At 45.7% G+C, this 21,562-nt stretch overlaps 1 protein-coding gene across 4 annotated transcripts in view; it reads left to right on the top strand.

Moving 5' to 3' along the window:
* The window catches only part of TBC1D14 (TBC1 domain family member 14), a 100,576-nt gene that overhangs the window by 32,577 nt on the left and 46,437 nt on the right, over positions 1–21,562 (top strand). For all 4 annotated transcript variants that reach the window (XM_044945536.2, XM_025289643.3, XM_044945537.2 and 1 more), the window contains exon 3: positions 3,256–3,376. In XM_044945536.2, coding sequence (XP_044801471.1) covers positions 3,256–3,376 — 121 coding nt within the window. The remainder of the gene's footprint in view (positions 1–3,255; positions 3,377–21,562) is intronic.

Raw genomic sequence — 21,562 nt, 5'->3', positions numbered from 1 at the left:
GACTGTTGGACCTTTGTCGGCAATATCTCTGCTTTTTAATATATTGTTTAGGTTTGTCATAGCTTTTCTTCTAAGGAGCAAGCGTCTTTTTAATTTCATGGCTGCAGTCACCGTCTGCAGTGATTTTGGAGCCCAAGAAAATAAAGTCAGTCACTGCTTCCACTGTTTTCCCCATCTATTTGCCATGAAGTGATGGGACCAGATGCCATGATCTCGTTTTTTTTGAATGATGACTTTTAAGCCAGCTTTTCCATTCTCCTTTCACGTTCATCAAGAGGCTCTTTAGTTCTTCTTCACTTTCTTCCATAAGAGTGGTGTCATCTGCATATCTGAGGTTATTGAGATTTTTCCCAGCAATCTTGATTCCAGCTTGTGCTTCATCCAGCCCAGCATTTTGCATGATGTACTCTGCATACAAGTTAAATAAGCAGGGTGACAATATACAGCCTTGTTGTATTTCATTCCTAATTTTGAACCAGTTCATTGTTCCATGTAAGATTGTAAATATTGCTTCTTGACCTGCATACAGGTTTCTCAGGAGTCAGGTAAGGTGGTCTGGTATTCCCATCTCTTTAAGAATTTTCTACAGTTTGCTGTGATCCACAGTCAAAGGCTTTAGCATAGTCAATGAAACAGATGTTTTTCTCAAATTCTCTTGCTTTCTGTATGATCCAATGGAAAGTATACCAGAAGGGCACTCTCTTCTATAACCATAGCAGAGTTAGCAAGACCAGGAAATGTAACATCACCCCAGGGCTGTTGTGCTCTATCGTCCGTGTTCACGTTGCATCAGCTGTCCCGGCAGTCTTCTTTATACTGTTTTTGGCTCATGGTCCAGGATGTGGTACAGGAGCCACCTGTTGCTGCTGTTGTTCAGCCGCTGAGTCGTGTCTGACTCTTTGCGACCCCATGGACTGCGGCACTCCAGGCCTCCCTGTCCTCAGTGTCTCCTGGAGTTTGCTCACACTCAGGTTCATTGAGTCAGTGATGCCACCCAGCCATCTCATCCTCTGTCGCCTCCTTCTCCTCCTGCCTTTAATTGTCAGGTCTCTGTGTGTGTGCTGTGCTGAGTCGCCTCAAGTCCTGTCAGATTCTTTGCAACCATATAGACTGTAGCCCACCAGGCTCCTCTTTCCATAGGATAATCGAGGCAAGAATACCGGCATGGGTTGCCATGCCCTCCTCCAGGGCTCTTCCCAACCCAGGGACAGCACCCATGTCTCTCACGTTTCCTGCATTGGCAGGTGGTTCTTTACCACTAGCACCACCTGGGAAGCCCCCAGGTCTCTTTAGCCTCCTTTTAAGCTGGAACAGTTCTTCAGTCTTTGTCAGCTGAGGAAAATGCACCACCTAAAAGCTGAGAATTCTGTTTTATTAGGTGGCCTTACTGAGGACTATAGCCTGGGAAGGCAGCCTCTCTGATAGCTCTGATGGACTGTTCCAGAGAGATAAGCAAGGAACCTGGGTATAGAGGAGTTTTTGCTGAAGAAAACAAAAACAAAAAACCACGTAGTGAAACATCGAAACATTACTGCTAATCACAAAAAACAGCCGTCTCGTGTTAATGACTGTAGAGCTTTTCTGTGTATGGGAAGATGCAGAAGTCTGGGCTGATTGAAATCACTTCCCTTGAAATACATCATTACTGTATGGGGCCAGTATGCTGATTTTTCTGCATCTTGAACCCCCTCAGGATGGACCGTTAGGGATGGCTACAGTGGCTGATGGCTTGGTGGGAGGCAACATTCTTAGTTTACCAAAGGCAGTGTTTTTTAGGCAGTGTTTTTTTGTCCACACGGGACCCTAACATTTTCAGAGTCAGATTTATCGTTTCCTTGGCTGTCCACCTGTTTTGGTGTGTTTGTGTTTCTTCACGGTGATATTCAGGTGATGCGTTTTTTGGTAACTACGGGCAACCTGGTGTGTGGTTCTCAGCATCAGAGGAGGTGACCTGCGCTGTCCGTCCTGATGCTGAGGGTGCCCACTGTGGTCGCTTGGCTAGTGAGGTGTCTCCACTGTGAAGTTAATTAATTTTTATTTGTAATTAACAAGTCATTTGTGGGAGATACTTTCAAACTGTGTAAAAATCCTTCTCTCCATCCAGCTTCATCTACTGGTTTAGCATCCGTTGACTAATCCATAAGCCCATCAGTCCTTCTCTACTTACTGTTGTCATTGTTTAGCTGCTGAGTCGTGTGTGACTCTTTACAACCCCGTGGACTGTAGCCCGCCAGCCTCCTCTGTCCATAGGATTTCTCAGGAAAGAATACTTACTTGGGGCATTCTAAGAATTTTCCTTCCACCTTCACTCATGTGTTCATTTTCCTATTTGTATCCATATCTATTTGGGCTCATGGATTTCTTTTTTTATTGGGTGGATTATAATCCCTTGTTCTCATTATGTGTTTTGATGGTTACGTTCCAGATTTAGTCAGCGAGAGCCCTTTCAAGCCAGGTACTGTTTTTGTTAAACCTGTCGCAGTATTTCTTTGAGCACCTTCTTTCTAGCATACAAGACGCTTCATGCTCATCTTAAACTTTCCAGTGAGCCCTAGAAACCATTCATTTTCAATGAATGAGCCAATGCAGTGTGTTCCAGAACAGTTTATTTGTAGCACCATTTAGAATTTATTTGTGTTATTTGGGTTTGTTTACATGTTGTTATGAGAGAAGATCATGTGACTGTCTCGTGAGTGGTTTTCTTTTTATGATACATGGAGACTTTATAAATAGATAATGTAGATTTACCTTATAGATAATTTAAACTAAGTTAGAGGTTCAGTACAAAAGCAGCTGTTATCCTTTGAGCACTGATCATGTACCTGTACCTTTAATTCATATAGTGACCCTTGTTAAACATAAGGAAACTGAGTCTCAGAGAGGTTAATGTACAGATCAGAGTCACACAGCTAGTGAGTGACTGAGCCGGGGTTTCAGTTCAGTTTGGTCTGACTTCAAAGCTCACTTTTTCTGGATATACTTTGTTATGCTGTAATGCCTATCCTTACTCTCAGTGATACAACTTGTATATATTTTCATTGAATTACAAAAAGCTTACTTGTTGTGGTTCAAGAGCTTTTCACCTGCTTCATAATTCCGTGTCTACATGAGAATCAAGTCTGCAGAATTAAAGTCTGTGATTCAGCACATTGATCTCTAAGGAAAGTCTGCTTGTTTTCACTAGAGTGATTCAGCGGTCCTGGTGTTTCTGTAAGTGTCCAACAATTCCCTAACTCTTTCATTTTCTTCTTACAGGAATTTGCTTGCTAGAAAACAGAATGCAAGACTTGACAAACAAAATGACTTGGGATGGAAGTTATTTGGAAAAGTACCACTTGGAGAGAATGCTCAGAAAGATGCAAAGAAGTTACAAAAGGTATACAAGATACAAAGACACAGAAATATGGGGTACAGCATCCATTTATGAGCCTTGCATAAATGACCATCATTGAGGCTTTGCAATTGGAAAGCTTTGTTATAACTTGCATGCGAAGTACCTGCTATTTAAGTCTGTCTTCAGAACGTGGGTGACTTCAACTTTTTTCTTACAGCTTGTATGCATGCGCACATGGGAAAGTTGAGACGGCTGGGCTTTAGAACTTGATTAAATTTAATCAGTTTTTTCCCCAATAAGAGTTGCAAGTGTGATCAAATTTTTATTAATTGTGTTTGATATTAAAGAATTCTCCCTTCCTGATCCCAAGGGCTTTAGCTTATTCAGTTCACTTCAGTTCAGTTGCTCAGTCATGTCCGACTCTCTGCGACCCCATGAACCGCAGCACGCCAGGCCTCCCTGTCTATCACCAACTCCCAGAGTCCACCCAAACCCATGTCCATCGAGTCAGTGATGCCATCCAGCCATCTCATCCTCTGTCGTCCCCTTCTCCTCCTGCCCGTAATCCCTCCCAGCAACAGGGTCTTTTCCAATGAGTAAACTCTTCGCATGAGGTAGCCAAAGTATTGAAATTTCGGCTTCAGCATCAGTCCTTCCAGTGAACACCCAGGCTGTTTAGAACTTGATTAAATTTAATCAGTTTTTTTCCAATAAGAGTTACAAATGTGATCAAACTTTTTATTGTGTCTGGTATTAAAGAATTCTCCCTTCTTGGGACTTACCCATTCCTGTTCTGCCTGGGAGCAGGGCAGCTGGGGCCTTCGTTACCCAGGCTGCTGTGTGACCCCCTTCCCCTCGCTGGCGGAGGCTGCCCACCTGTCCTGGGGGAGAGGGTGGGGTTCCGGGTCAGAACACGCCTGTGGTGTCTCACCACCGTGGGCTCCTTTGCCCCCCGCGGCGGGGAGGGTGCCAGCCCTGGAGGCAGGCGCTCATCCTTCCAGGGAGAGGGCTCCAGCACAGACTCAGCAAGGCCGGGGGGTGTTTGTGGCCTCAGCCACCCCGACTGTGACCACCTGCGTCTTCTGGTTGGCCCCAAGCCCCAGCCGTCCTGACAGTGGGGCGTTTGCCCAGTGCCGTGACACCGCCAGCAGCTGGCCCCCCGACCTCGCCCAAACCTCGGTTTTTTATCCACTGACACTTGTTCAGTAGACGCTTCTCTAAGAGCCAGCCTCGTGCGTGGCCCTGGAGTTAGAGAAATGGCGCTGCCCCCAGGCTCCAGAGCACCCCTCTGGTGCACAAATGATTCCCGGGCAGGGTCACCGAGAGGGAGGCAGGGCCGCCATGGGGAACACACACTGGGGTTAAATGAGTCATCATTTGGGTTTCTGGTTCATTTAAAACTCGCCGCAACCTCATGAAGAAATTAGTTACCATCTTCATTTTACCAAAAGAGCCCTGAGAGCAGACCGATGAGTGTGCAGCTGGAAAGCAGAGGAACTGGAGTTCAGCCCCAGGCCTGTGGGTGCCAGGGCCTTCGCCGTGGCTCTTCCTCTGCAGGAAGTGGAGGGGGGCAGGTGCCAGGCGGCCCGAGCTCCGGGCTTCATGCAGTGGGAGCCCGGGGAACAGGGCGGGTGGTCCTCTTGGTGGGACGTGATGGGCTTGGAGCCCGCCCCTAACCTGGAGGCTGTGGGGAGCCCCCCACCAAGGGCTTTACGCTTGCAGGGAATGATGAGGCCCCCTGGCAAGTGTGCGGCTCTTGGACTTGTCCGGGTGAGAGAAGGGGGTCTGGCCCAGTGCCCGTGGAAGTCGTGGGGACTGCTAAGTCTTGGGGCCCCTCCAAGTGCAGACGTGTTAGGTCCGGGTGTGCACTGTGTAGGGCTCTGGCTCAGACCGCAGACCGGCTTTGTACAGATTTCATTGTTTATGTTTCGGCAAATTCATGGTGTTTCGAACGGTGTCTAATGCTCCTTACAGCAGTTGTTGGGACCCAGGAGACTTGGAAAATAAATCAGTGTTGAAATTCATTTTTAGAGACTGTTACATTTTGAATTTGGATCACTTATTGTGTAGGTTGTTAAAATAACACACAATTAAAATGTGTATTCACATGCAGAGCTTAGCTCTGCGGTTTCTTAGGAAACTCAGTAGCTAAGCTGTTACAGAATTTTTAAAGAAATCTACGCTCTTCTAAAAAGTTATACTTTTTATATACATTATGCTGCATAGATTTTCCCATGGCTCTTAATGCCACTTGCATCATGCTTGAATTTCTGTTATCTTTGTCGTACCCCCCTTTTTTAAAGGCAAACGTGGATTATGTTCTTAGAGGGTTTCTGTGAACTGAAGTGACTAGGTCAGCTAATTCTGTAGTAACATGATACTGCAGAGAAGAGGACCATCTGGCTCTGAGCATCAATAATACAGGATGCAACGGTACCTGCATGCCTCATACAGCCCTGCCTCCGTTCTGTTTGCTCCAGCTTTCTATCTGGGCCACCCATCCCTCACCCTGGGCCCTCCCCCAAGCTGGGAGGAAGCTCCTGGGTGCAGGCTGAAGCTGGCTGCTGTCCAAGGCGTCGGTTCTCCCTGCCTCCCCTCCTGCTTCAGAGGGCCCGTCCCTGGGGCCTGAGTCCAGACTGGTGACCCCAGATGGTGGCAGTGGCTCTAGGTAGGGTAAAGCGTGACTAAGGTATTTAGTAGACTTTTCATTCCTTTCCCCTTTCTCTTTGGAAATATTTTGTAGAAGTGGCATCCTGTGGTGATTTAAAAACATGGACTTTGGAGTCAGACTTGCTGGGTTTGGATCCCAGCTCTGCCTCACACATGGGCCTCCCTCTGGATGTCTGGTAGGCCTTCCCTGATGAACAAGCACCAAAGCTAAACTCTGATTTTCTTTTTTTCTGATCTGTCAGACCTGTTCCCTTTGCAGCTTCCCCCGTTTCAGTGGATGACAGCCTTTCTGGTCAGCTTTAGACCTGCTGGGCTTCTTTTCCTGACACCGCCTCCCAGCCTGACAGGTGTTTTGTTTGTGTCTGTGCACTGTGGGTGAGGCAAATCCGATGTGCAGTCAGGTTTGAGAAGTAGTGACTTGCTGGAAAATTCTGAACCTCTGCTCCAATGAAGTCTCATGGACAAAGTCTTACTAAAGAGGTGTTCCTGGCGTAGGCGGCAGAGGTGGTTGTGGCTGAGTGGTCTCCCAGTTGCTTATATTTTTGGGAAATGGGGAGTGGATTCCTTTAGATAAGTTAGTCACACTCACTTGGTTATGGGCTTCCTTGGTGGCTCAGATGGTAAAGAATCTGCCTGCAATGTGGGAGACCCAGGTCAGTCTCTGAATTGGGAAGATCCTCTGAAGAAGGGAATGGCACCCCTCTCCAATATTCTTGCCTAGAAAATTCCATGGATAGAGGAGCCTGGTGGGCTACAGTCCATGGGGTCAGAAAGAGTTGGACATGACTTGTGACTTACCTGGTGACTCAGACGGTAAAGCATCTGCCTATAATGTGGGAGACCCAAGTTCAATCCCTGGGTCGGGAAGATCTCCTGGAGAAGGAAATGGCAACCCACCACAGTATTCTTGCCTGGAAAATCCCATGGACAGAGGAACCTGGTAGGCTACAGTCCATGGGGTCCCAAAGAGTTGGACATGTCTAAGCGACTTCACTTTCACTTTAGCGACTAACACTTGGACTTGGTTATAGTAATGTGTAGACGATGTATAAGAATATTAGGAAATAAAATAACACTTGGAATCTTACTGCCCCCCAAATGATCACTGTTTGCATTTTGGTGTTTTTCCTTTGAATATTTTTCCATGTGCTTTTCTTTTTTTTTTTTTAAAGAAAAGACCATTTGAAAAGTGATAGCGAGTCTTTGTAATTTGAGTACATGTCAGAGGGACTCCGGACTGTGAACACCTGGGATGATGCTTCAGAACAGAGTCTGTGACTCTGTGAGGCCTCACGCTGTGTGCACAGATGTGAGGGACCGGCAGTGTTGTCAGGAAGTGAGGTTGAGCAGCACGTTTCAGTCCTGGGCGGGCTCTGAGGCAGCCGCTGCTGGTGGCAAGGATAGCAGCAGCAGGGGCAAGTTTGCAGGCTTCACCGTCCCGGACAGAACTCTGTCAGGGGAGCACGAGTACATGTGTTTGGGTTCGTATAACCTGGGATGTCTTCAGTGGCCTTCTGGAATTTCAAGTCAGCTCTTAGATGTTAAAGAGAGAATCCCAGAAGAAGGCAAAACCAGGACAACTTAAAAGTGACATTCATTCTCACCTCTGGGTTCTCAGGAAATCATGAATGATCATAAACTGCAGAAAGGAAAAGCCTTGAGTGCTCACTGCAGGTAACTGGTGGCTGGCCTACAAGTATATTCTAAAACAATTTAATTTCATTTAAAAAGGAAACCTTTCTTCATTCTTATAATCCCTTATGCATTTGGAAAATGAGTTTGAACCAGTTTACAAAAAAGATCAGGTCTCAGTTACGGAAAAGAAGAACAAATCATACTCTAAAGTGTCTCTCCCAGTGAAGGGAACCGTACCACTCGAACGTAAACACAGTGCCTGGAGCAGCAGCGTGGGATTCTGGAAAGGAAGTAGTAGCAGGTGGTTTGGAGAGGAAGACTGGAAGCTCCGCTGAACGGGCCACACTCACCACTCTCTGCGTCCTCTGGTATCCCCAGCTTGACACAGGGTAGTGTAAATAAGGGCTGATTGTGTCGCAAATCTTGCAAAAGATATAAACCTACAGATTCGGGAGACCAGGAGGCTCAGTGAGCTCCAGACAGGATGAACTCACAAAGTCAGTGCCCAGACATGTCATAACCATGCTGCTGAAAATGTAGACAAAGAAAAAAATCTTAGAAGCAGCCAGAGAAAGTGTATCACTTACTGGGGAGGGACAGTTTGGATGACTTGCTTTTCCCATCAGACACCGAGGAGGCCAGCAGGAAGTGAAACAGCATTTTTTAAAGCGCTGAAAGGAAAGAACTTCTCGTTGTTGTTCAGCCCCTGAGTCGCGTCTGCCTCTTTGCGACCCCACGGCCTGCAGCACGTCAGGTGCCCCTGTCCTTCACCATCTCCCGGAGTTTGCTCAAACTCATGTCCATTGAGTCAGTGATGCTACCTTACCATCTCATCCTCTGACTGCCTCTTCTCCTTTCCCCGCTCCTCTTCATCTTTCCCCACATCTGGGTCTTTTCCAAGGAGTTGGCTCTTTGCATCAGGTGGTCAAAGTATTGGAGCTTCAGCTTTAGCATCAGTCCTTCCAATGAATATTCAAGACTGATTTCCTTTAGGATAGACTGGTTGGATCTCCTTGCAGTCCAATGGACTCTCAAGACTCTTCTCCAGCACCGCAGTCCAAAAGCATCAATTCTTCGGCACTCAGCTTTCTTTATGGTCCAACTCTCACATCCATGCATGACTACTAGAAAAACCATGGCTTTAACTGTACGGATCTTTGTTGGCAAAGTGATGTCTTTGCTTTTTAATACTTTAACTCTTTTTAATGTCTAGGTTCGTCATAACTTTCTTTCCAATGAGCAAGTGTGTTTTTTAATTTCATGGCTGTAGTAACCATCCACAGTAATTCTGGAGCCCAAGAAAATAAAATTTGTCACTACCTCCACATTTTCCCTTTCTATTTGCCATGAAGTGATGGGACCAGATGCCATGATCTTAGTTTTTTGAAAGTTGAGTTTTAAACCAGCTTTTTCACTCTCCTCTTTCACCCTCATCAGCAGGCTCTGTAGATACTCTTCTCTTTCTGCCATTAAAGTGGTATCATCTGCGTATCTGAGGTTGTTGATATTTCTCCTAGCAATCTAAATTCCAGCTTGTGCATCATCAGTTCTGGCATTTCTCATGATGTACTCTGCATACAAGTTAAATAAGCAGGGTGACAATATATAGCCTTGTTGTACTCCTTTCCCAATTTTGAACCAGTCTGTTGTTCCATGTCTGGTTCTAACTGTTGCTTCTTGAACCACATACAGGTTTCTCAGGAGGTAGGTAAGGTGGTCTGGTGTTCCCATCTCTTTAAAAATTTTCCAGTTTGTTGTGATCCACACAGTCAAAGGCTTTAAAGTAGTCAGTGAAGCAGAAGTAGATGTTTTTCTGGAATTCCCCTCCTTTCTCTGTGATCCAGTGGATGTTGGCAATTTGACTCTGTTCTTCTGCCCTTTCTAAATCCAGCTTGAACATCTGGAAGTTCTTGGTTCATGTACTGTTGAAGCCTAGCTCGGAGAATTTTGCACATTACTTTGTCACTGTGTGAGATGAGTGCAATTGTGCGGTAGTTTGAACATTCTTTGGCATTGCCTTTCTTTGGGATTGGAATGAAAATGGACCTTTTCCAGTCCTGTGGCCACTGCTGAGTTTTCCAAATTTGCTGGCATATTGAGTGCAGCACTTTGACAGCATCATCTTTCAGGACTTGAAATAGCTCGACTGGAATTCCATCACCTCCACTAGCTTTGTTCGTAGTGATGCTTCCTAAGGCCCATGTGACTTCACACTAGGATGTCTGACTCTAGGTGAGTGACCACACCATCATTGTTATCCTGGTGATTAAGACCGTTTTTGTACAGTTCTGTGTATTCTTGCCACCTCCTCATATTAATCTCTTCTACCTCTGTTAGGTCCTTACCGTTTCTGTCGTTTATTGTGCCCGTCCTAGCTTGAAATGTTCCCTTGATATCTTTGATTTCCTTGAAGAGATTTCTGTTCTTTCCCATTCTATTGTTTTCCTCTACTTCTTTGCATTGTTCATTTAAGAAGGCCTTCTTATCTCTCCTTGCTATTCTCTGGAACTTTGCATTCAGTTAGGTGTATCTTTCCCTTTCTCCCTTGCTTTTTACTTTTCTTCTTTCCTTAGCTCTTTGTAAGGCCTCCTCAGACAACCACTTTGCCTTCTTGCATTTCTTTTTCTTTGCGATGGTTTTGGTCACTGCCTTCTCTACAGTGTTATGAACCTCTGTCCATAGTTCTTCGGGCACTCTGTCTACCAGATCTAACCCCTTGAATGTATTTCTCACTTCCACTGTATAATCATAAGGGATTTGATTTAGATCATATCTGGATGGCCTAGTGGTTTCCCTACTTTCTTAAATTTAAGCCTGGATTTTGCAACAAGGAGCTAATGATCTGAGCCACAGTCAGCTCCGTGTCTTGTTTTTGCTGACTTATATAGATCTCCTCCATCTTCGACTGCAAAGAATATAATAATCTGATTTTGGTATTGACCATCTGGTGATGTCCATGTGTAGAGTCTTCTCTTGTGTTGTTGGCAAAGCATGTTTGCTATGACCAGTGTGTTCTCTTGACAAGACTCTGTTAGCCTTTGCCCTGCTTCATTTTATACTCCAAGGCCAAACTTGCTTGTTACTTCAGGTATTTCTTGCATTCTAGTCCCCTCTAACGAAAAGGACATCTTTTTTTGGTGTTGTAGGTCTTGTAGGTCTTCATAGAACTGGTCAACTTCAGCTTCTTTGGCATTCGTGGATAGGGCATAGACTTGGATTACTGTGACGTTGAATGGTTTTCCTTGGAAACATATTGAGATCATTCTGTCATTTTTAAGATAGCACCCAAGTTCTGCGTTTCGGACTCTTTTGTTGACTATGATGCTACTTCATTTCTTCTAAGGGATTCTTGCCCACAGTAGTAGATATAATGGTCATCTGAGTTAAATTCACCCATTCCTGCCCATTTTAGTTCACTGATTCCTAAATTATCATGTCAGTGTTCATTCTTGCCATCTCCTGCTTGACATCCAATTTACCTTGATTCATGAACCTATCATTCCAGGTTCCTATGCAGAATTGTTCTTTACAGCATCGGATTTTACTTTGACCACCAGACACATCCACGACTGAGCGTTGATTCCATACTGGCCCAGCTACCTCATTCTTTCAGGAGCTATCAGTAATCGCCCTCTGTTCTTCCCCAGTAGCATATTGGACACCTTCTGACCTAGGGGGTTGCTTATTTTCCAGTGTCATATCTTTTTGCCTTTTCATACTGTTCATGGGGTTCTCATGGCAAGAATACTGGAGTGGTTTGCCATTCCCTGCTCCACTGGACCGTGTTTTGTCAGAACTTTCCACTGTGACCTGTCCGTCTGGACCTACTCGACATGACTTAGGGCTCTATTGAATAATGCAAGCCTTACTTAACTCAAGAAAAGAACTATCAACCCCAAATTCTATATCCAGCAAAAATACCCTTCAGCAGTGGAAGTAAAATACAGATCTTTTTGGATAAAGGAAAACTGAGGGAATTTGTTGCCAGCAGATCTAAAAAAAATTACTGAAGGAAGTTTTCCAGACAATAGGGACATTATACTAGAAGAGACCTGAAACATGAGGAAGGAAGAGGAACAGAAATGGTAAAAGTCCTGATGAGCACAACAGAGCATTGTTCTCTCAATGAGGTCTTTGAAATATGTTTTGTTGAAAGCAAAACGTATATTTTTCTGTGGGATGTGCAGCATATGTCGATGCAGTATGTATTACAGCTAGACCATGAAGGGGGAGAGGGTATGATGGTAACGTTTCTACATTCCACTTGAAGCGCTAAAATATTGATTCTAATAAGATTGTGAGAGATATATATTGTAAATTTCAGATCAACCACTAAACTTCAGAAAGAGAGCGAAAAATGAAATATTTTAAAATGGAGTTCTAAAAAAAAAAGTTCCAGGAAGTGAAATCAAGACAGGCAAGAGGAAATGTAGGAAGGAAAAATAGAAAACATAAGATGGATGGCCCAAATTGAAACGTGTCAATAATTTACCTTAATATAAACGATCTGAGCATACCAATCGTGTGTGACATTGTCAGAGTGGGTTCAGAAACAATGACCCAGCTATATACCGTCTAAAAGACATTCACTCCAAATATGAAACATGTAGTTACAGTTAAAGGGTGCAAAAAGAACACTGCCGTGAAGACACTATTTAAAATGCAGATGGAGTAACATCAGGAAAAGTAGACTTCAGAGCAAAGAAAGTCACCAGGGAGAAGGTGGGATGTTACCAATGAAGACATAATCACGTTGAGTGCATTCTAACAGCAGAGCTGCAAAATGCACAGCACAGAACCTGGCAGATCTGAAACAGGTCGGCGCATCCACAGTTACAACCGAAACGCCAGTGCCCCTCTGAGTAACTGATGGGACTACTGACAGAGGGAGCCAGCCCCACAGGAGGGCCTCCCGTCACCGAGCCAGGCTGCTGGGCTGCTGTTGGAGGAGACTCCACACCCCAGCAGAGCACGACACACCTTTGCAAGCTCACGTGGATGGTCACCGAGATAGACCGTAACCTGAAAGGATTCAGTTTATACAAAATATCTTCCCGTACCTCAGTGGAGTTACAGGGTCAGAAAGATAAGAAGAACATCTCTCCACACTTGGAAATTAAACACGTAACATGCTTCTAAACCCCCGGAGAAGGAAATGCTAATCTAATCCATTATTGTTGCGTGGAGACTCCCGTGGACAGAAGAGCTTGGTGGGCTACAGTCCACGGAGTCACAAAATAATAGTTGATCACGACTGAGCATATGCTTCTAGATAAGTTTTGGGACAATAAGAGAGTCACAAGGAAAAGGAGAGAATATTTTGAACTGAACAAAAATACAGTCTATCAAAATTTGTGGGATGCAGTGCTTAGAAGGACATTTTTATGTTTTTGGCCTCACTGTGTGGCTTATGGGATCTTAGTTCCCCAACCAGGGATCAAACTTGGGCCCTCGGCAGTGAAAGCACAGTGTCTTAACCACTGGACTTCTGGGGAATTCCCCAAGAAGGGAATTTATAGCATTAAGCCAGTCTGATTAGAAAAGAGAAAAGTTCTCTAATTTTCTACCTTAAGAAACTGTAAAAGGAGCAAATAAACCCAAAACAAGCAAAACGAAGAAAATAACACACATGAGAACAGAAGACACTGAAATTGAAAACAAAAATTAATAGAGAAACCACAAGCTGGTTCTCTGAAATGATCAACAAAATCAAACGTGAACAAAACTGACATAAGAAAGGAGAACCAAATTATCAGTAAGAGAAGTTAAAAGACGAGATACTGCAGATGCTGCAGAAATTAAAAGGATAAGAGAATGTTATAAATAACTCTCCAAACGTAAGTTTGATAACTTAGATGAAATGATCCACTTCCTTGAAAGTCACACATCACCAGAGCTCATTCAGGATGCAATAGATAACCCAAATTGTGCTGTAATTATTAATGAAATGGAAATTGTAGTTCAAAACCTTCCAAAAAAGAAATCTCCAAGCCTAGAGGGGGTTTCATTGATGAGGTCTTCCAAATATTTAAAGAAAGACTGGGAGCTGACTGTGGCTCAGATCATGAACTCCTTATTGTCAAATTCAGACTTAAAGAAAGTAGGGAAAACCACTAGACCATTCAGGTATGTCCTAAATCAAATCCCTTATGATTTTACAGTGGAAGTCACAAATAGATTCAAGGGATTACATCTGATAGACAGAGTGCCTGAAGAACTATAGACGGAGGTTCATGACATTGTATAAGAGGCAGTGATCAAGACCATCCCCAAGAAAAAGAAATGCAAAAAGGCAAAATGGTGGTCTGAGGAAGACTTGCAAACAGCTGGGAAAACAAAAGAAGCTAAAGGCAATAAAGAAAAGGCAAGATACCGATCTGAATGCAGAGTTCAAAAAAATAGCAAGGAGAGATAAGAGAGCCTTCCTAAGTGATCAATGCAAAGAGATAGAGGAAAACAATAGAATGGGAAAGATTAGAGATCTCTTCAAGAAAATTAGAGATACCAAAGGAACATTTCATGCAAAGACGGGCACAGTCAAGGTCAGAAACAGTATGGACCTAACAGAAGCAGAAGATATTAAGAGGAGTGGCAAGAATACACAGAAGAACTATACAGAAAAGATCTTAATGACCCAGGTAACCATGTTGGTGTGATCACTCACCTAGGAACCAGACATTCTGGAGTCCAAAGTCAAGTGGGCCTTAGGAAGCATCACTACCAACAAAGCTAGTGGAGGTGATAGAATTCCAGCCGAGGTATTTCAAGCCCTAAAAGAGGATGCTGTGAAAGTGCTGCACTCAATATGCTGGCAAATTTGGAAAACTCAGCAGTGACCACAGGACTGGAAAAGGTCAGTTTTCATTCCAATCCCAAAGAAAGGCAATGCCGACTACTGCAGAATTGCACTTATCTCACACGCTAGTAAAGTAATGCTCAAAATTCTCCAGGCTAGGCTTTAGCAATACGTGAACTGTGAACTTCCAGATGTTCAAGCTGGATTTAGAAAAGGCAGAGGAACCAGAGATCAAATTGCCAACATCCGTTGGATCATCAAAAAAGCAAGAGAGTTCCAGAAAAACATCTACATCTGCTTTATTGACTATGCTGAATGAAGCCTTTGACTGTGTGATTCACAGCAAACTGTGGAAAATTCTTAAAGAGATGGGAATACCAGGCCGCTTAACCTACCTTCTGAGAAATCTGTATGCAGGTCAAGAAGCAACAGTTAGAATTGTACATGGAACAACAGACTGGTTCCAAATCGGGAAAGGAGTATGTCAAGGCTGTATCTTGACACCCTGCTTATGTAACTTATATGCAGAGTACACATCAAGAGAAATGCTGGGCTGGAGGAAGCACAAGCTGGAATCAAGATTGCTGAGAGAAATATCAATATCCCCAGATATGCAGATACCACCCTTATGGAGAAAGTGAAGAGGAACTAAAGAGCCTCTTGATGAAAGTGAAAGAGGAGAGTGAAAAAGCTGGCTTAAAACTCAATATTCAAAAAACTAAGATCATGGCATCCATTGCCATCACTTCATGGCAAATAGATGGGTAAACAATGAAAACAGTGACAGACTTTATTTTCTTGGACTCCAAAATCACTGTAGATGGTGACTACAGCCATGAAATTAAAAGACGCTTGCTCCTTAGAAGAAAAGCTATGACTAACCTAGACAGCATATTAAGAAGCAGAATCATTACTTTGCCAACAAAGGTCCGTCCAAAGCTATGGTTTTTCCAGTAGTCGTGTATGGATGTGAGAGTTGGACCATAAAGAAAGCTGAGTGCTGAAAAATTGATGCTTTTGAACTGTGGTGTTGAAAAAGATGCTGGAAAGTCCCTTGTATGGCAACGAGATCAAACCAGTCAATCCTAAAGGAAATCAACTGTGAATATTCATTGGAAGAACTGATGCTAAAGCTGAAACTCCAGTATTTTGGCCACGTGATGCAAAGAACTGACTCACTGGAAAAGACCCTGATGCTGGGAACGATTGAAGTCAAGAAGAGAATGGGACGACAGAGGATGAGATGGTTGGATGGTATCACCGACTTGATGGACATGAGTTTGAGCAAGCTCCGGGAGTTGGTGATGGACAGGGAAGCCTAGCCTGCTGCAGTCCATGGGGTCACAAAGAGTCAGACATTACTAAGCGACTGAACTGAACCGAACCAGACCCATTTCCACAATATACATTTTAAGATAACAAGATTAGTCATAAGGTTCTTGTTAAGGAGAAACATGTTCTCAAGAAGATACATTGTTATATTGACCAAGACAAAGCAATGTAGAAAAAGTTTGTCCTTTTCTCCTCCTTGAGAGACCTGGACCCCTTTCTCCTTCTCAAGGGTTCCTGACCCCTTTCTTCTCCTTGGGGACTTCTTATCAACCTACCCAAGAATTGACTGTCTCAGTCTTAGCAGGAGATTATCTCATAAAATGTCTGTGGTGGTGGTTTAGTCGCTAAGTCATGTCCTACTCTTGCGACCCCACGAACTGTGTCCTGCCAGGCTCCTCTGTCCATGGGGTCCTCCAGGCAAGAATACTGGAGTAGGTTGCCATTTCCTTCTCTAGGGGATCTTCCTGACCCAGGAATCGAACCCGGGGCTGCTGCATTGAAGGCAGATTCTTTACTGACTGAGCTATGAGTATAAAATGTCTAATTCTTATTAATCTTGGATTTTAGAGAGGCAGCACGTTATGTATCAGGTTTTTCTTTGAGGCATTTGGGGAAGAGAAAGAAAGGGGGAAGCGAGGAGAGAGGGAAATGGCAGTGGGTCATTTAATTTGGACAGTTTTTATTTGGTGCATGGATTGTCTCCTACTCTTGTCATGGTGCCAGTTAATTCATCGGAGCAGTTAACTCTCTTGCCTCAGATACCTTAGTATAAACTGGATCCCGGTGCATGGTGCTTCTCAAAGGAGGTTTGCTTCTTTTTCCAGGTGTGGAAGGGATGCCTCTCCCCATCAGTCCCAGAGGGCAGAATTCGGGGCACAATTCCAGTCTTTCCGCTGGGGCTCCCAGGGGAAGGTGGGCGCTCGAGACCGGGAAACAAACGGGCCAGTCTTTCCTGGGGGCACAGACCCTGCTGAGGTCAGAGGGGTCAGGCCTGGGAGGGACTCTGCTTTGAGCAGGGAGCCCCTTGTCTGTGTCCTGGTTCGGTCACTCGCAGTCAGTTGCGTGGCTTCAGGCCGCTGACTTGACTTTGCCTCTCCTAACCCTTGGTCTCCTTCTCTGCAAAGGTAATGCCCGTCTTGCCTGCGCTTGTGAAGGTTCAGGGGCAGGAAGTCTGGGTGGCAGTGGCCCCAGTGGCGGTAATCACAGCAGTTCAGTGGTTAGAAGCCTCTGTGCTTCCACGGGTTCAACCCCTGATATGCTAAGATCCTGTGTGCTGCGTGGTGCAGCCAAAATAAATAAAAACTATGCATTCATTTGTGTGTAAGTGTGCGTGTTCCTGGAGCAGTGCTTGGTGTCCAGTGAGAGCTCAGTAAACGTCAGTGGCTTCTCATGTTCTGGTCTCACCTCAGGGACCTTTACTCTTGTGACTGGATAAAAATCTTAAAAAAAATAACTTTGCTACTGTCAGGAGTGTTCAGTGTGTTTTGGAAATTTATAGTTGGCAAAATCAGTCTTGAATTTCATCTGATATAGCTTAAAAATTGTGTTTTTTTTTCAAATTATAAAAAATAGTTCAGGAAAAAAAACACCTGTAGAATCCCCAAATGGCAGAGGCATGCAGGGTTAACAGGAAAGCCCTCTTCACCTGAGACTCTGCGCCCTGCCTGCCTACCCTCCCTGGCCTTCCTCTGAGCCAGGGGACGGTGTAGGCTTCGCTCACGGGCACACGCTTGTGATAGAGCTGTGCAGCTTCTCTCTGGCGTGTCCACGGTCGGCTCTCAGGAGACTTGCCCAGTCTGACCCTGAAGACGCTGTGGCCGGGATTGTTCAGAGGGGACCGTCCATCTTCTGAACCTGGTCTGTGACTGACTGTGGGCTCTGGTAATCATGTCTGCAGCTGAGTAGCCTGTTGAATAACCTGAACCAGAAAAGTGTGTTCCAGGCAAGCAGCTGAATCGAAGCCGCTTCCAAGGAAGATGTAGGGAGGTGGCCCTTGGGAGCTTTCAAATGCTCCTGCGCTTCCCTGAACAATTTAATGTGTTGATATAAAAATATTGACAGCCAGAGAAAACTGCTTTTTTTTTCCCCACATCAATCTAATTCCCAATGGAAGACTGAGATTTTTAAAGTATTTTATAGTCTCTGAGCACTGTTGGATCAGCAGGGAAGACGCTTCTTGGGCCTTTCCCAGGGGTTGATGGGCACAGGCCTGGCTGGCTTGTCTAGGGCTGCGATGCGTGGAGCATAGCTGACCCTTCTGAGGGGGTGTAGTCAGCAAACGGTCATGTGGGACTTGGAGAAACCTCAGATTTGAGAGGAGTAGGGCTCTGAGCTTTAAGTTTCCTCTAAACTGTCCTTTAAATTACTAGTCTAAGTTGCACTCAGAATGTCGCTTTGCATCTTGTCAGCAACCCACTCCGGTGTTCTTGCCTGGAGAATCCCAGGGACGGGGGAGCCTGGTGGGCTGCCGTCTGTGGGGTCACACGGAGTCGGACACGACTGAAGCGACTTAGCAGCAGCAGCAGCAGCAGCGTGTGGAAGCGCTTCAGGTGGAGTTTTCTCTGCCACTGGAAACTCCACTGTTGTTGTTCAGTCGCTCAGTTGTGTCTGACTCTTTGCGACCCCATGGACTGCAGCAGGCCAGGCTTCCCTGTCCTTCAGTGTCTCCTGGAGTTTGCTCAGACTCATGTCCATTGAGTCAGTGATGCCATCCAACCATCTCACCCTCTGTTGCCCCTTCTCTTGCCCTCAGTCTTTCGCACTCCATGGTATCCTTGAGTTAACAGGCAAGTGTTACGTTTGTTCCTTGATCCTGTGCCCACAGAGTGGGCACATCTGTGGTAAAGTGAAGTCGTAGTTCAAAGGCCGTGCACCAGGGGAGTTGATAGGAAGAGACTTCGGAGCCAGACTGCCCTGGTTGGAATTGCGCCCTGGCCCTGACCAGCTGTCACTTAACCGGGAAGGTCCTCAGAGCCTCAGCTGCTGCGTCTGGGAAAAGAGGGGGTGGGGAGAGGGTGCTGACGATACCTATGCTCGTTTCTTGCTGCTCCTCAATAAATCATCACCAGAGTTGGTGACTTAATACAGATTTATCCTCCTACAGTTAGGAGGTCAGAAATCTGAAATGCATCTTCCAGGCTGAAATCAACGTGTAGGCGGGGCTGGTCGCCTTAGAGAGCTGGAGAGAGCGCCTGTGCCTGCTGCCCCGGGCTCTGTCAGCTGCGGCCTTCCTCGGCTGGTGGCTGCAGCGCTGCAGTTGTTCCCTCAGCGTCGCCTCCCCTGCTTCCGTCTTCAATCCTCCTCTGCTTCGATCTTCTGGGGGCACTTCAGCGTCGCCTCCCCTGCTTCCGTCTTCACATCCTCCTCTGCTTCGATCTTCTGAGGGCACTTGGGGTTATTTTGGGCCCACCCAGATAATGGAGGATAATCTCCCCATCTCAGGGCCCATGACGTTAACCCTGCCTGCCGTCCCTTCTACCACCTAAGCTAACAGTCACAGGTCCCCGGGATTGACATGGCGTGTCTGGGGCCGACCCTCTGCCTAGCACAGGACTGACTCACCTCGTGGGGTTGAGGGGGCTGAATGAGACGCGTCCCGTCTTAGCTCAGATGCTCCCTCCTAGGTGGCGTCTTCTAAGCGGTTCTCCCTGGCCACCCTGTCTGAAGGCCCGTCCTCTGCCAGAGCGCTGTTTTCTGCAGCACTCTTCTCCGTCGTAAGCTCTTGCGCACTTGCTGTTGCCTCTTTAGTGCCTGCCTCTCGACCCCTCCCGGAATATGAATCACGAAGCTTAGGAGCAGAGCTTGTTTGCTTTTCAGTCACTTTCTCCCCAGGGCCTAGAATAGTACCTGGCTTTATTGGATGGTTAATACAAATTTGTTAAATGGATGAAAGTGAAAGCCACTCAGGTATGCCCACTCCTTGGGACCCCATGGACTGTACAGTCTGTGGAATTTTCCAGGCCAGAATACTGGAGTGGGCACCCATTCCCTTCTCCAGGGGATCTTCCCAACCCAGGGATCGAACTCAGGTCTCCCACGTTGTAGGAGGATTCTTTACTGTCTGAGCCACAAGGGAAGCCTGTTAAATGGATGAATGAATTTCAAAATTTCAAAGCACGCCACTTTGTAGACTTTCTTCTTATCTCTATGACATCATAGACATTTCCCCATATCATTAAGTATTCTCCCATGATCTCATTTCTACACACTAAGTTATGGCCTTTGTGTAGCCATATCTTGGTTTATTTAACCAGTTTTCCTCAACTAGGCACTGGAGCCGGTGCTTTCCTGGGAAACCCAGTGGCCTGTAGCAAGGGGGGTTTTGTCAGCAGTGTGTTAGGGTGTTGCATGGAACGTATCACCCAGTCTCACCTCCTTGACCTCAAAGGGTGGAGACCACCGTGTTGTAGGTTAATCAATAAGGAAATAAATCCAGTGTGCTAGTAGCCTGGGAATGAGCTCTGGCTAACTCAGAAACTTCAGGAGGCAGAACTCTTTACAGGTGAATTAAGATAAAAGTCAAATCTAATGCCATACTGAGATAGAGAAGAGGCTCTGTTGACTTCTTATTTTTAAGTTTCAAATTTTAGTAAATTCAGCCTGTCCTCACCTGGTATATAGTTAAAACTTTATAAATGGTACTCGGATGTAAAACATGTGGTAGGAACTGTTGTTAAAGTAACTTGCAGGTTACAACCTGCCAGAGGAGATCAGCAGTGTGTTTTTGGTAAGCATATCTTAACACGTGCGTCTCATTTTTAATTCAGTAAGCCTGCGGGCTCACCGTGGACTAGATGTTGGTAGGAGAGGCCGAGAACCCCGCCTGTCTTTGAGACCAGAAGGAGCTCTCTTCCTGTCTCAGGACTTATCTCTGGAAGGACACAGTAACTCCTCAGGCTGGGTCGGCTGCCTCTCCTGGGGCTCTTGGAGCCCCCTGATTCCTCTCCGTCACAGGACTGAGCACCCGCAGAGTGTGGTAATCGTCTATTTGCTGCTCTGTGAGGGACGTGAGGACAGGAGCCTTGGTCATCTTTAGTCCTAGGGCCAAGCACCATGAGTGCTTCTGGGAGAGACGAAAAGACGGATGGGAGAATGGCGGAATCCACACGGGCCGTGTGTCTCCTCTGTGCTGGGGGCTTTGCTCGTCTTCAGTGGTGGAGAGACAACAGCCAGTCCCCACCCTCAGAGGTTTCCAAGTCTCCTGAGGGAAATAAGTACTAATCAGACAGTCATGTAATTACCAGGTGTGATTAAGTGCTGTGAGGAAACAGAACCTGATGCGAGGAGGGAGGCGAACAGGGCCTTGCTGTAGTTTACAGGGGAGGGGAGAGAGTGTTTCTGCAGGGAAGGTGTTTAAGATGAGCTCTGAAGATGAGGTCGGGCTTCGTACTGGTTTAGTCCCCTTGTGAAGAAAAACCTTAAACCTAGAGAAGGGTTCAAGGAAGAATTTAATGAGGAACAGCCGTATATCATGCTCCGCTTAGACTGAACAGTTGTTGACGTTTTGCCGTATTCATTTCATCCTGCCTCTCTAGTTTTAAAAAATGGAATCACTTGAAAGTGACTTGCAGGTATCATGACATCGTACCCCTAAATACAGCACCATTCAGCGCTCTACACAACCATGAAGCTGTCATCGGGCTTTAAAAAATCATCAGTGATTTCCACCACAGCAGCTGGCCGCGACCGTGTTCAGCCGACGTTCATGACCAGATCGTGCCTGCTTTCTCTAGTTGTGCCGAACTGTTCTTTGTGAACCAGCATCCAGCCAGGTTTGTGTACTGACCTCAGTTGTT

The sequence above is a fragment of the Bubalus bubalis genome, chromosome 7 (genome assembly GCF_019923935.1).
Source record: "Bubalus bubalis isolate 160015118507 breed Murrah chromosome 7, NDDB_SH_1, whole genome shotgun sequence".
Classification (NCBI taxonomy): domain Eukaryota; kingdom Metazoa; phylum Chordata; class Mammalia; order Artiodactyla; family Bovidae; genus Bubalus; species Bubalus bubalis.
Note: the sequence above shows the minus strand (reverse complement) of the source record. Positions and strands in the feature narration are given on the sequence as shown.